The 15,576-nt window shown below is 42.1% G+C and overlaps 1 protein-coding gene across 4 annotated transcripts in view; it reads right to left on the bottom strand.

Moving 5' to 3' along the window:
* The window catches only part of CALD1 (caldesmon 1), a 148,813-nt gene that overhangs the window by 64,849 nt on the left and 68,388 nt on the right, over window positions 1-15,576 (bottom strand). For 3 of the 4 annotated variants that reach the window (XR_011320665.1, XM_069763402.1, XM_069763397.1), the window contains exon 3: window positions 3,862-3,961. Coding sequence is in view for 3 of the 4 variants with exons in the window: in XM_069763402.1 (XP_069619503.1) it covers window positions 3,862-3,932 (71 nt within the window). In the remaining variant the exon portion in view is untranslated. Of the gene's footprint in view, window positions 1-3,861; window positions 3,962-5,982; window positions 6,084-15,576 lie in introns of those variants that run through there. The other variant, XM_069763398.1, reaches the window with a different exon arrangement.

Here is a 15,576-nt window from a genome sequence, read left to right on the forward strand (position 1 = left end):
AGGGAGAGCTGTGCCATCATCTATTGTGAATTGTGGATTCTGTCTTGTCAGCTGTGAATAGAGGTGTTATCAATCAGTCATTGTACAGGAGGAGGAGGTGAGCTGTGACATCACCTATTGTGAATGGTGGATCCTGTGTTATCTGCTGTATATAGAGGTGTTATCAGTCATTGTACAGGAGAAGGAGGGGGTGGGCTGTGACATCACCTATTGTAAATGGTGGATCCTGTATTATCAGCTGTATATAGAGGTGTTATTAGTCATTGTACAGGAGGAGGAGGTGAGCTGTGACATCACCTATTGTAAATGGTGGATCCTGTATTATCAGCTGTATATAGAGGTGTTACCAGTCATTGTACAGGAGGAGGAGGTGAGCTGTGATATTACCTACTGTGAATGGTGGATCCTGTGTTATCTACTGTATATAGAGGTGTTATCAGTCATTGTACAGGAGGAGGAGGTGAGCTGTGACATCACCTACTGTGATTGGTGCATGTTGTAGTATTAGCGGTGTATAGAGGTATTACCGGTCATTGTAATCCTGCCTCACATGATAGGAAAAATCCTGTAAACTCTTCCTAAAAGGACAGGAAGAGTTTAAAAAAGCCTGAATAACTAACGTGAAAAAGGCAAAATTGCATTTTTTTTTATTATTAAAGAGCGTGATATGAAAAAAAAACAATGGCAAACATGTTTTAAAAATAAATGTATAAAAAAAGTTGATTTAAACAAAAGCTAATTTTCTGATGATAGCTTCCCTTTATTAATTGAAATTAGAGAGCCTGTGATTATACCCTGGTTCTTTTGCCTAAGTGGTCCAGAGATGCCAGTCTGCCATAAAACAAGTCATCATGGCAACATGCCTGCCATTCTGGGAGGATATTGACTTGTCTTCATAAGTTTTTCCCAGAGCCATACCCCTTGTTTCAAGCCATGCCCCTCCAGACCACGTATACACTCCTTCATTCTGCATGAGGACTCTGGGGTCTCTGTCTAACATGCAACAAAATAAGACACTACTACATATTTCCCGACTTTTAGCAATGCCCTGACTACACTGTGTAAAGTTTGTGTCTACCACTCCTGCTCTTTTCTCAAGCCAGACCCCTCCAGACCACTCCTACTCCCCCTTATTCTGCATGTGAACTCTGTCCACTCTGATTTGCTATAAAATAAAATCAACTATTACATACTTCCCAACTTTTAACAATGTCCTGACTTTGCGGTTTAAGGTTTTTCTCCAGATCTTCTCCTCTTTTCTCAAACCAGGCGCCTCTGGCAAATTCTACACCCCTTATTCTACATGTGGACTGTGGGGGCTCTGTCTGACTTACAACAAAATAAGACCAACTACTTCATACTTCCCAACTTTTAGCAATGTCCTGACTACGCTGTGTAAAGTTTTTATCCAGAGCTTCTCCTCCTTTCTCAAGCCAGTCCCCTGCACATAACCTCTTTGTGCCTTTAATCTGTTTTCGGATTGTCTGGGTTGTCTAGATGTCACAAGATAAGACCCATTACTACATACTTAAATGCAGCGCCCCAGAGTCCTGGTCGTTGCAGTAATGTCGTTCTTCCACCAGGGGGAGCGGTGTTACGTCTGATGGCACCAAAGGAGTTCACCCTGCCAGGTATCACAGCCACACACACACTTCACACGCCAGTCCACCAGGGGGAGCTAAGGGTTCTGTTCACTAGGCCACTCCTCACATAGGGTAAAACTGGTGGGTTAGTTAGGAAGTCAGGGAGTTGGAGTCAGGAGTCGGAGTGAGAAGGAGAGGGAGAGAAGCAGACTGGGCTCGGCCCAGGGAATTCCTGTCAGGCAGACAGAGGAAAAAGGAAAGAACATCAGCGGCTCAATAGGAAAGAAGGACACGAAAGGAAGTGTGCTGAAGTGAGTGAGCACAGAAGTCATAGCAACAGGAGTGAAACATCAGTGGGAGACCAGCTAGAAGCAGGCTGCCTCCATTTGAAGCGCAGATCCGGTGGCCGGAACACCGAGGGAGTAATAGACTCTACGCTTTACTTCAGAGACCGGCAGCGCAGTCAATTCCAAGTTGGCTGTCCGACCTAAACACATAAGCAGACAAGGTGGCAACGCGGAGGAGGGGCAATACTAGGGTCCCTATAAAATAGCATCAGGACACCACCATGATACGGGTATGTACTATCCATCTGGGGGACAGAAAGAGAGAAGTAAAAACAGTGAGGACCTTATGGTAGCTAATGCAAGTAGGGACCTACTATGTTACTGTGCGCAAGGGGAAGGCTACTGATTTCCACCTGGATAAGGGGACTCTGGAATTGCCATCAGACCGGCCGGACTCTGCCTACCCTGTCATCCGGCACTCTGGACTGTGGATGCTGAAGCCTTCAGTAAAGGTAAAGAGACTGCACCCATTGTGTCCTCGTTATTTACCGCACCTTGCACCATCCACCATCAACATCTACATTTCTGGGAAGCCCTGGGGATATACTTCACCTGTGGGAAGGTATACCATCTAGCTGCCATTCCATCACCCCAGCGGACCCCTAAGCAGCGTCGGTCACTCTGACCGAATACCACAGGTGGCGTCACGAACACTACTGTTATCTACGAACTCTGCCTTTTATTGGGCGCCCCTCATAGGGCCACGGTCCGGGTCGGGCCACCGTGACATCCTCGTTGAGGGAACTGAAGGAGCCAGTACCGAGTACCCCATTGCCCTTACGTGGGGGCGATCCATAAGTTTTAGCAATAAATGTCAAAAAGGAGAAATGTTGGTGTGCTGCTCTACTGGTGAAGAATTCAGAAGATTCATATGAAAAGAAATAGATTGTATTTTTTTCCCAAACTTGTTTCTAGTTAGAATGGACCTCTTCCTCAGTTTATTTCCGACGCGTTTCTAGGTGGAATGGACCTTTTCCTCAGTTTATTTCCGACGTGTTTCTAGGTGGAACGGACCTCTTCTTCAGTTTATTTCTGACACATTTCTAGGTGGAATGGACCTCTTCCTCAGTTTATTTACAATGTGTTTCTAGGTTTGATGGACCTCTTCCTCAAGGGAACCACAACAAAGATCGGAAGAGGTCCGTTCCACCTAGAAACACGGTGGGAATAAACTGCAATCTATCTATTTCTCTATCTCATGATAAAGCATCTTGGCTTTATGCACAAGAAACGTTTCCTAAAAAGTGATACTTTCCAGTTGACTTCAATGGTTCTTATCAACTGTTCTGGAAGTCCTGGAGATCCACCTTTTTTTCCGGAGTTTTCCAGGAGAGTTGGCAAGTAGATATTTCTATAAAAGGCAGATGTTAGATTTTGGGAGGTTTCTTACCGATTTTACTCTTAGGCTACAGTATAGAATACCCCATAGTCCACCACAACTGGACACGACATTATGAATCAAAACCTCACCGGAGTAAAGAAAATAAATAGATACATATGAGGAGACCACCATCTTACAATGTCAGACATCACAGGAGACCTCTTAATGTTGCTTCTCGGTTTGCATGCACGGTACCTATTATAATAAAACTCAACATTTCCTTCTTTTGGAGATGTTTGCCAATACTTGGCATCGTTTGCAGAAATGTTTCCTGTCGAGAAATAAAATGGGTCCACAGGGAACCATGATGTCACCGATATACAATTATAAATAGCATCCCCCGCTCTGGCTTACATTCCTAACATGCTGTATTTGGACCAACATAAAGTAGACGTCGCAAATCATTATTTCTGACCATGTTTGGAAATGCAACATGGCTGGTTCAGTCTTGGTGTGGATATTGAGTTGGCCCAACCATGACTTCCAGATATGGGAACCCTCCAATTCAAACATAAGGAGCGCGGAGCTCACAAATTTATTCTGACGTTACCTTTCGACCTCCTGGCGCATTTCTTCTCGTTTCTGTCTCCTGAGCTCTCTGCGACGTTCAAAGTCATCCATGGCGGCCGCTGGTACTTCTGAGCTGAAATCTTAAAGGCAAAAAAAAAAAAGAAACAAATGTTAGACAAAAGACTTATCCTTATAGTCTGTGTAGATCTAAGACTTTGAAAACCACCATAGTCAATAAGACAGCAATAATTCTGTAGAGCAAGTGGACGTAGCCTTGATTACAAAGATTGTCATCTACAAGCAAGGGCTCTGGTTACTGCCTGTCCCATAATGCCTTGCCAGACATCATCATATATCAGGGTATGTTCAAAACATTTGTCAGAAGTTAAAAAAATTGTAGATCATTCCAAGGATCCTGGTGTGCCTCAGAAGGATCGTGGTGTGCCTCAGAAGGATTGTGGTGTGCCTCAGAAGGATCGTGGTGTGCATCATAAGGATCCTGGTGTGGTGTGCCTCAGATGGACCCTGGAGTGCCTCAGAAGGACCCTGGAGTGCTTCAGATGGACCCTGGAGTGCCTCAGATGGACCCTGGAGTGCCTCACCTGGATCCTGAATTGCCTCAGATGAATCGTAGAGTGCCTATAAAGGATGCCTCAGATGGATCCTGGAGTTCCTCAGATAGATCATGGAATGCCTCAGATGTGGGCCATTAGATGGCTGTCATCCAAGCAATGATTCAGTCAATTGTTCAGCCAGCAGCCTTCCTGCCCGTCATTCATATATCAACAGAAGCACTTGGTCGGCCTAGCACTCCCATGTTCTCCAAGAGAGAGCCACCACCGGAAATTTTTGGTGGTGAATTATCTCAGGGGAAACAAAAGGACCAGCAGTCCAAAATTGGACACATCGGATCCTCAAGTCCTCCAACAACAGTCTGGTGCTCCCATACACATTAGACTGACGGTCAAATCCATCATTATTGGCAAATTCGGCTAACATTAGTCTAATATGTAGGGGGACTTAAGGCACAGGAGAGCCACCTGCCTGTGCTCTGGGCATCAGCACGCCTGTCACAAGTAAAGAACAAGCTCCTACCCACTGCTGAGAGTGATAGAGATGATTGGTTGACCAAAAGCCTTCCATCATCTATAAGAAGCGCATTACACCGGGGCAATCCTAGATTGCAGGGATAACTTCTCAATTTAGGAAGTCAGAAAGTTTAAGAAGTAAGTTGTAGACAGTGTGAATAACTTTTGAACCTACTTTTTCCTAAATTGGGCAGGCTTTTTTTTGCAGGATACTAAGGGATATGTGCAGACTTCATTCAAAAACTACATTTTTCAATTGGAAAACACTTTAGGAATTGCTCTTTTTTAATTTTTTTTCGTATTTTTCTTTTTCTGATGGGATTTTTAAAGAGTTTTGCTTTAGGTGTTGGAATAATTTTTTTCCCTGAAGTGCTTTTTCCATTCTTTTTTATTTTACTTGGAGCATGTTAAGCTTCCAATACATTTTTTTTTTTTACAACAGGCATTTTTTCACACTTGAAGTGTAAAAAAAATGCTAAAAAAAACACACACCAAAAACTCTACATCTGAAAAGTAAAGTGGATTAACATTGAAATAGATAGGAAGAGGCAATTTTTGTGGCATTTTTTTTTAGCGGATCCACCCTTAAAATAAAAAAACAAACTCAATTTGCACATGCATTATACTGCACTGAGCACTCATCCAAGCAAATGTCTCTCATTTCTGTATGCCTCAGAATTTATGTAAAGGCTAAGAAGTACCGTGATTAAGGCATCGATGACAAAAAAAAAGTAGGTGGTAAAGAAGACAAGTCTTTTTGCAAAAAGCAATGCCCTACTACAGCTATATCGACACTCGAAATGCAAGGAAATTGTGTTTTTGTGATTAAGGCCATGTCCTTAAAGAAGTTAATAGATATGCACTAAAAAATAAAATAACTTGCCGGGTGCAAGATTGAGATGGAAAAATGATCAATCCCACCAATAGCGCCATATGAGTAGGATCTGGATATCAATGCCTCCTCCCACACCCTGCTCCAGTAGGTCTTCTGCATCCTTTCATCTATATTTAAAGAAAATCCCCTCTTCCCCTCCCCCCCAAAAAATAAAATAAAAAAAATACTCCAAACTCACCAGTTGTGGATCTTCTTCTGTGATTTGTAATCCAGCAGCTCTAAAGTAAAGCCTTAGGTATCACTGAGCAGGCACAGGGGTGTGCAGAACATCAAAGACCAGGCTTGTCTCCTCCACTCTGGAGATCATATTAAAGTACTACCAGAAAAGGGAAAGGCTTTGTGTCCGCTCTGTGTTTAGCTAAACCGTCCTGTCAGTGCTTAGTTTAACTTTCGGATGCTGAATGCCAGATCAGCACCAAGAACTAGAGAGTTTCCTGTGAGGTTTTTGAGGCTGCCTCTCTGAACTTTGGGACAACATTCCACGATTAACCCCATAGATACCATTTCGCATTCCACGAAAACTCTAGGAGGCCAGTGCTTACGAGAGTCCTTCAGCCCTATTACATTGCCATGCCGTGTGCAAGATTGTTTTAGAGAAATCATCAGCCCAGAAATCCCAAAACCTTACTTTTTCCAAACAAATCATACTTAAACATTTTACAAAGACTTTTTTTTAGAGTCCACCAAAACATATAGATGAGCTGATGTATCCCATACATTCCTAGCATCTCCTTTGCTCCTAGAAATATCAACAATTTTTCCCACAGTCACATATCCGTACCTTTTATATTGTCCTTGCCCACACACCCGTGACCTTAGTCACAAGATATTGAGATCCCATTTCCTCGCATTTCTATTTTCTTTCTTTGTTTGACCTCACCCTCTTTTCTGGCATCTTCTCACCCACAAACAAGTAGCAATAACTTAGAAACTGTCCCTTGACTTGTCAGACCTCTGTGGGTTTTACTTTGGAAGTCCACAACCTTTTTTTATGTCACAAGCTACTTTTGGATTTTTTGTGTTGTGTAGCCAAAATTATTATTATAAGGAAAAAATATCTGTTAAAGTTATGACTAAGTTATACAAGCTCCTATCCTAGTCTTTATTGCTTGTTCGAGTGGTGATATGTCTACCTTAAAGTCAACTGGACACAACAGGATTGAGTTGTAGGATCTCTTGGAGCTGCCAACAAATGAGGAGCTCTCGATCTACTGGTTGGGGATCCTTGTATGGCATGGTGGTTTGGAGGCTCCACCAGAGGTTTTAGTTCCAACTCTGTGGTTCAAATTTGATCAGCATTCTCCAGAATCCTCCTGATCTTTCTTCTTTAGTTGTCCAAGGCCTTACGCACATGATAGCTGTCGGCCAAATGTTTGTTCAACAGACAGCTATCTCTCCCAACTTCTCCGTACACATGAGCTCTCGACACGGCAGAGCATTCAAGAGTTTTCGATAGCCAGAGTGGAGAAAGCTGCTGTCAGATATCACTGTCAGTAGCTTATCTCCCTTGAAAAGAAAAAGATGGGCGTTGAAAATCCAACTGGTCAATCCTACTCTCCCGAGAAATCATCTGTCGTGAGAGTTGCATGGGGGCTTTTAAGGCCCACCACAGATATTAGAGTAAGGTCTTCTGAACCTGACAATTTTGAAAAGACGGGCCAACCATATAATATGTATTTGTTCTCTCAGACTCAGACAGATGATGTTGGGGGACAATAGGATCAGAAATGTTAAATGTCAAAACCCGATCCTTCTGTTCTCGACAAACCAGTGTAAAGGGTGTCCAGCAGGGATTTACTCCACTCTCTGAATTCAGAACACATACACACTTGGCCAAACGGAGAGATTATGGAGAGGTTGGTAAAAATAGTGCCACACTGGTTCTTACCTTGGTCCTTTGACTTTTCTCCATCATTGGTCATGGACAACTCAATATCGTATATGTTCTGATGACAGCTACATCTATTAGCTCCTTATCTCGTCACCCTAACATTTTGTCTTGACTGAATATCAAATGTTTCCTCTACCATATCCCCCACTCTTCCTCATTCTTAACCTGGTCAAGACAGAACTTATTCACAACCTGAAATAATAATCTCTGGTGGTGATAATAACAATAATAATAATAATAATAATGCTGGTCAAGCCCAGAGTGATCCACCACAAATCTCATATTAACATGCATGCCAAAGTCGCCAGATCATGATTTTTTTTTCCAATAGGTAAAAGGGAGATGTAAAATAACATAGTCCCTCCTCTCTAAAATGGCCTTTCAAGAAGAGAACAGAAAGCTCAAGACATACTCTGTCCAACAGAAAAGCATTCGGGAAGAATTCCATTGTTTTTGCTTTGTCTACACCTCATAGTGCTGGATTTAAGTACTTCGATCCCCCATCATAGGATTTTTTGTGTCATTCCTCTCCATCCCTTATATAAGAGAAGACCATCATGAGCCTCCACCTTGTGTTTGGTACTACTGATATCTCAGCAGATAGAGTCAAGATGGCCATTCTCTACCCCAACATACATAGGCACCTTTATAACACTTTATGGGTACTTAAAGAGAGTCTGTCAGCACAAAATAACTGTTCAAACCAAACACAGGCATTCGGTGCACACTTGACGTGGCTAAGAAATTTGGTGGGCCTTCCCACCTTCGTATTTTCCATCTATCTCTGCCTTGATCTGGCCAGAGCCACCAATCAAGGAAATGTGGGGTCAAGGTAGATGGAAAACAATTACTTGGCATGGTGCACTCAACTTCTCAGCCACGCCAAGGGTGCCTTGAGCACTAGCGCTTGGTTTGAACATGGTCTTGTTGCAGGGTTTGGTCTGGTTGTGTCAGTAATCTAGTTCTGTTGACTACAAAACTAGACCTGAAGACACCAGAGGGTTGAAATGAAGGAATCCGTGTCCTTTAATTGACTCTGTATACCAGGTATACTCTGGTACTTTGGCTTAGCCAAAAGTACCAACAGCAATCAGCCCAATCGATGTAAGCCATACTCTAATTTTATGGTGGGGTCTAGTTGTGATGTCACCAAACAGGATGACAATTCTCTATCACTAGTTTAGTCAGGTTGCCCTGTATACTATCTATGAGGACATCTCTGAGGTTGATAGTCTTTCTTATGAGGGTGCTATGGTCATCCCATTGTTATGGGACATTTTTCTATGTTTTTTTGGGGGGGTCATTTCTTTAGCTTCTATTGTTGGCATTGTTTAAGGATCTCTTATGGGTGGCAATAATGGAGGCTACTGTAGATGCGTCATCATTTTCAATAATGGAGGCTACAGTGGAGGAGCGCTGCGAGGGGGTCTCATTATTTTCTATTTTTGGATCTAGAATAATGTATGCTTCCTAATTAGCTATTCTCGCCAAATTAAAAAAAGAAAGAAAAATGAAGTATATAATGGTAATTTATAACACAGCTAATGCTTTATAGTCTCTGAAACCAGTTTGCTTTTAAGGAGAACGGATAATCATTTTAGTTTGGATCATCTGGAAAAGTTAAATATCTGAAACTTGAGCCGGAGCCTGGACAGAGTCATAGACAACAAAACAGGAAATACCCAAACTGAAGGTTATGACTGATAGCGCGAAATGCAACTTTATCCCTGACCCTAAAAAATGCCGTCTTTCCCTCATTAACAGAATAAACTCCTCGGTTATTTTCTATCCATACTCAAGTTTTTCTTAAAGGAGCCATAAAAACAAAGCAACATGTTATTTAAAGTAGACTTGTCATTTGCCGTAAATATGTAATTTTTCTACCTGGTGTAAATGCCGCTATTCTCCTGAATCCGGTGATGTTTTTCTCTAGTTTGTGAGTCTCTCCGTTCCTGAGATATGGCCTCTCCTTCACTGTATGTAAATCTAGTTTTTATAGCTAAGTGGGCGTGGCCCTTAAGGAGATGCCCACAAAGAATAAATGAGGACGACACCCACTTGGCTAACAAGACTACATTTATGTACAGAAAAGAAGGGGCCATAACTCCAGAACGGAAAGGCGCAGAAACAAAAGAAAAACATCGCCGAATTCAGGAGAACAGTGGCTTTTACGCCACATTAAAAATTACCTATTTATGCCAAGTGACAGGGTTTCATAACTTTTGAGGCTTACTCATTGTCTAATGAGAAGTTCTGTAAATTATAAATATAGAATTAGCCTCATTTATCAAAACTGCCTAAATGAAGAACTGGTTTTGTTGTCCAGATCCACCAATTAGAGCTCAATTTTAATTTTTGAAAATAAATTAAATTTTTGACAATTTTGTCCCTTTGTGTTTCAAGTGAGCGCCATTTTGAAGAGCTCTGCTAGCTGTCAGCAATTGGAAACATTCTCGATTATAGACAGAGGCTAAAATGCCCTTGATTATGCCTCGTTAGAAAAAAAATGAACACTACAGCCGTGTCACTTGGTGATCATCAGAATGGATTATCACTCTCTGCATGTGTCCTCTTTGATGATCCCGATAATATAAAACGGCCATGTAGCTCCTGCTTCTGGCCACTGGCTTTGAGAAGATGTGCTTGACTATTTTCGACAGTCCCATAAACAGTAAATGGAGTGCTGGTGCGCATGTGCAGAAATTGCCCCAATCAAACGCATTTGGGGATCAGTGGCACCCCAGAAGTTCTCACGTTATCATCTATCTTGTGGATAGGCTAAGTCGTGACAACGCAATTAGCTAAAGCTGCAACTCCTTCATTTTGAGGATCGGTGAACTTTTTAACTATGGTTTTGCAAAGACAAGTAGCGTGTGACTCTAAAGTCACTTGCTAATTATCCAGATATCGAATAATGTCTTTGAAAGGTTTATTCCTATCAGATAATGTTATAACTTACTACATGTTTGGAGGAGATCTGACCTCTGTGGAGGGGCAGAGATCTCTTTAGCTTTTCTCCTGCATGGCGGCACTTCAGAGGATCCTTCCGCAAGTCGAGCAAATATCACCATGTCATAAATGTTTGAAATCGGGCTTGGTGTATACATGTTATAACACATAAACCTGTCTCGACAGTAGCATTATACATGGCACATAGTAGGTGGGGTCCCTGTTACAGATTTTACACAGAGGCCCGGAAGCTTCCACATTGTCTTGCTTTGTATATTTGTGATTCATGCTACATAAAAAAAAAAAAAAAATTATAATAATTCGCTCGTAAACAACTGCGCCCAATGACTACCTGTTATTTATGTATGTTACGCTGTCACACACCATGATCAATATTAGGTTTCACGGGCACAGAGCCAGCGCACAAAGCTACGTGACCGCTGCGTGTGTGGTCCTGTTTGATCCGTCGTCTTTGCATATTGATGGTTCAGTGTAACAATGAATGGGTGGAGATATAATCTTTAAAATGGAGTAGAACGAACACAGAGGACAGAAATATCAAAGAAAATGCATCAAAATGAGTAAGATAAATGACCTTGGACACCTAAATCAAAGGCACAATATCAGTAAAATTTAGTTCTTCTGGTTACCTAAATTTGATTGTTTAAAAGGGTGTTGCCAGAATTATAGTTTATTATTTTTCCATAGATCTCCAGCAGTTTAACACTCTAAATGCTGCAATCGATATCGATGACGGTGTTTAGAAGGCAGGCAGAATGTGGGGGGGGGGGCTCTCTTTGCTCTCCGATCGGCACCCCGTGATGTCATTGAGAGGGGCCAATCGTTGCCATGTCATGACGACATCAGGGTCACCAGGCGCTAGCAAGTTAGCTAAATCATATGCAGTGTATGATCTAACCAACTTGTGTCAGTGCAGAACTGACAGTTACAAAGCATAGCAATGGGGCAATTTCTACTGTTTTCCAAGTGAAAGTAAAAAAAAAAAAAATTGGGGCGAAACATTTTTTTCCACAAAAAATGTTTTTTTTAGCCCCAATTTTTTCTTTATTTTCACAGCCCAACGTTAGAAACTTCTGTGAAGAACCTGGGGGGTTCAAGGTGCTCACCACACATCTGGATACATTTCTTGAGGGGTACAATTCCAAAATGGGGTCACTTGTGGGGAGTTTTCACTGTTCAGGCTCATCATGGAATCTCCAAACACCGCATGGTGTCCTCTGATTCCAGAAAATTTGGCGTTTAAAAAGTCAAACGGCGCTCCTTTCCTCCTGAGCCATGCCATGCATCCAAACCGTAGTTTTCCCTCACATATGGGTTATATCAGCGTAATCAGGAGAAATTACACTACAATTTTTAGGATCCATTTTGTCTTGTTACTCTTGGGAAAATGAAACATTTGGGACTAAAATAAAAGTTTTGTGGAAAAAAATTAGTTTTTTTATTTTCATGGCTCAAAGTTATGAATTTCTGTAAAATACCTGGGGTTTTTTTTTGCTCACCACACATCTAGATAAGATCCTTGAGGAGTCTAGTTTCCAAAATGGAGTCACTTGTGGGAGGATTTTACTGTTTAGGCATATCAGGGGCTCTCCAAACGTGACTTTGTTTGTTCTCGATTCCAGCTGTTATGATCAGGTGACCTTGGAGCAGCATGAAAACTTTCACTGGAGTAGGTGGTAACTATACTGACCGCAAACCCTGATCTTATCACCGCAACTAGAAGTAGCCGTGGGGTGTGCCTAACAAAACCTAGAGACCTCGACACAGCCGGAGGACTAAATACCCCTATAGATGGAAATAGGAATATCTACCTTGCCTCAGAGCAGAACCCCAAAGGATAGGCAGCCCCCTACAAATATTGACTGTGAGTAGTAGAGGAAAAGACACACGCAGGAAGGAAACAGGATTTAGCAAATGAGGCACACACTAGCTAAATAGGAAAGGATAGGACAGGATACTAAGCGGTCAGTATTAAAAATCCTTCCAAAAATATCCACGGCAGAAAATACAAAAACTCCACAATCTAACTAAAGATGTGGAGCGTATATCTGCATCTCCAGAGAATCCAACAAGACTGAGAAAACACTGACACAGACAGTCTAAGCTGGACAAGAGAAAAACAACAGAATAACACAGAATATAAGCACACTGCCTGTGTGCCACAGAAACAAAAACCAGACACTTATCTTTGCTGAATTGGCAACGAAGCAGGAGAAGCCAGAAAGTGAACCAACACTTCAGAAGAAACATTGACAACTGGCAAGGACTAATGAATCCTGCACACCTAAATATCCCAGTCAGAACTGCAATCAGCAGAAACACCTGGTCAGGACTGCGACTCAGAGACAACTGCATTCCCACCTACAACCACTGGAGGGAACCCAAGAGCAGAATTCACAACATCCAGCCAATTTTGCGTTCAAAAAATCAATTGGTGCTTCTTCCCTTCCGAGCCCTGCCGACCACCCAAACAGTAGTTTTTCCTCACATATGAGGTATCGGTGTGCTCAGGATAAATTGTACAACATATTTTGAGGTCCATTTTCTCCTGTTACTCTTGTGAAACTGAAAAAACTTGAGTCTAAACTTAAAGAGAATCTGTCATCTACTTTTTCGCATATAAGCTGCGGCCACCGCCATCAAAGGCTTATCTACAGCACTCTGTAATGCTGTAGATAAGCCCCCTATGTAACCTGAAAGATAAGAAAAACAAGTTATATTATACTCACCTGGGGGGCGGTCCAGTGCTGTCCGGTCCGATGGGCGTCGCGGTCCAAGTCCGGCGCCTCCCATCTTCATGAGATGACATCCTCTTCCTTGCTTCCTGTCGCAGGTCCTGCACAGGCATACTTTATCTGCCCTGTTGAGGGCAGAGCAAAGTACTGCAGTGCGCAGGCGCCGGGAAAGGTCCGAGAACCCCAGCGCCTGCGCACTGCAGTACTTTGCACTGCCCTCAACAGGAAGATAAAGTATGCCTGCGCCGGAGCTGCGACAGGAAACATGCAAGAGGACGTCATCGCATGAAGATGGGAGGCGCCGGACCGCAACGCCCATTGGACCGGACCGCATCGGACCGCCCCCCCAGGTGAGTATAAGTTGTTTTTTTATCTTTCAGGTTACATCGGGGGATCATCTACAGCATTGCAGAATGCTGTAGATAAGCCCCTGATGGCGGCGGCCGAAGCTTATATACAAAAAAGTAGGTGACAGATTCCCTTTAAAAAAAATGTTGAAAAAAAGTTCACGTTCATTTTTTCCTTCCACATTCCATTACTTCCTGTAAAGCACCTGAAGTGTTAATAATGTTCTTGAATGTGGTTTTGAGGACTTTAAGTTTTTAGAATGTGTCAGTTTTTGGTATTTTCTGTCTTATAGACCCCTTAAAGTCACTTCAAATGTGATGTGGTCCCTAAAAAAATGGTTTTGTAAATTATGATGGAAAAATGAGAAAATCGCTGGTCAACTTTTAACCCTTCTAACTTCTTAACAAAAAAATGATGTTTCAAAAAATTTTCTGATGTAAAATAGACGTGGGAAATGTTATTTATTACCTATCTTGTGTGACACAACTCTCTGGTTTAAGGGTATAAAATTTTAAATTTTGAAAATTGCAAAATTTTACAAATTTTTGACAAATTTTCATTTTTGCTCACAAATAAATGCAAGTTATATCAAAGAACAGTGAGATTCGTTGAAGTGTTCCAAAATTATTACCACAAAGTGACTGGCCAGAATTGTAAAATTTGGCCTGGTACTGAAGGTAAAAACAGGCCTTAAGTCAAGCTAATCCTTTCCAACACTTGAAGAACACCAAGGTGTGAAAGGACCCTGCGTTTTAGAAGACAATTTGTTCAGGAAGGTGCAGAAGTACATGGGGCTTGAGGACCAGGCAAGGATTGCTTTCGGTTCTTTTTCTTTCTTCTCTATTTCGAGGTTTGGTATTCCTTTAATTCAAGAGAACTGAAACATCTGAAAAGCATCCAGATAACTCGCGCTTTGAGACCAGATACTTTTCTATATTAGAACAACCGCCGAGCACTGGGACGCAGGATGATATTTTTATAAGATAAGCCGAGATTAATAAGAACTTTTATGTTTTTGTTGTTTTTCGTTGCCCCTCCACCCCTCAACTACTCTGTAGGGATTGTAAGAAACAGAATGTTCTAATGTCAGTGTTAAATAGCCGTGTTATACAGGAACAGATAGAGATCTGGACTCGGGCGTACATTTAATAGGTTCCTAGCATGCCTGACCTGAAAGCTCCATGGCCTAGTTTCTCTAAGCTGTTACCTCGGTAAAATCTATAACTTGTGTTACAGGATACAATACTAAGAAGTTCAAGGAATGCTTTCATTACATGAAGGGGCCCATTGTATACAGTTTAGCAGGAAAGAAGATGCGTGAGGCATCAGATCTCTGGCGTACAAAGAAAAAAGGGGTCAAAACTGGCCATCAAAAAAATACTAGGATTTGTCAACCTCTCCTAGTCCTGCTCATCACTCTCGGATCAATTCTCAACCCTCTTGTTAGCTTACAAGAGGAACTTTCCACCCAGTAAAAAAGGCACTTCTTTTGATTAACAAGTCATCGTTTCGGTGTGATGCACATATGACATCGTGCTAATTGAAAGAAAAGCCGCGTATGCCTTCAGGTAGGAGGTGGCTTGCAGATCTCCAGTCTGATGGCTGTGGAACATTGACATGGCCAATGGAGCTGGCCCTTGGAATCAATTCGCACCACACAAGGTTGAGAATAATGTTTGCCACCGTGGTCCACTTTGGTCCTTCGTGGGAGATAAGCTGACCAAGGTAGACCACTTCTGAGTCTATCATTATCCACATAATATTTTGGGCACTTCTTGTGCTTACGAGGACCCAAACTTTCATCATGATGTTATGACACGACTAAGCA

This window comes from Ranitomeya imitator, chromosome 4 (genome assembly GCF_032444005.1).
Source record: "Ranitomeya imitator isolate aRanImi1 chromosome 4, aRanImi1.pri, whole genome shotgun sequence".
Classification (NCBI taxonomy): domain Eukaryota; kingdom Metazoa; phylum Chordata; class Amphibia; order Anura; family Dendrobatidae; genus Ranitomeya; species Ranitomeya imitator.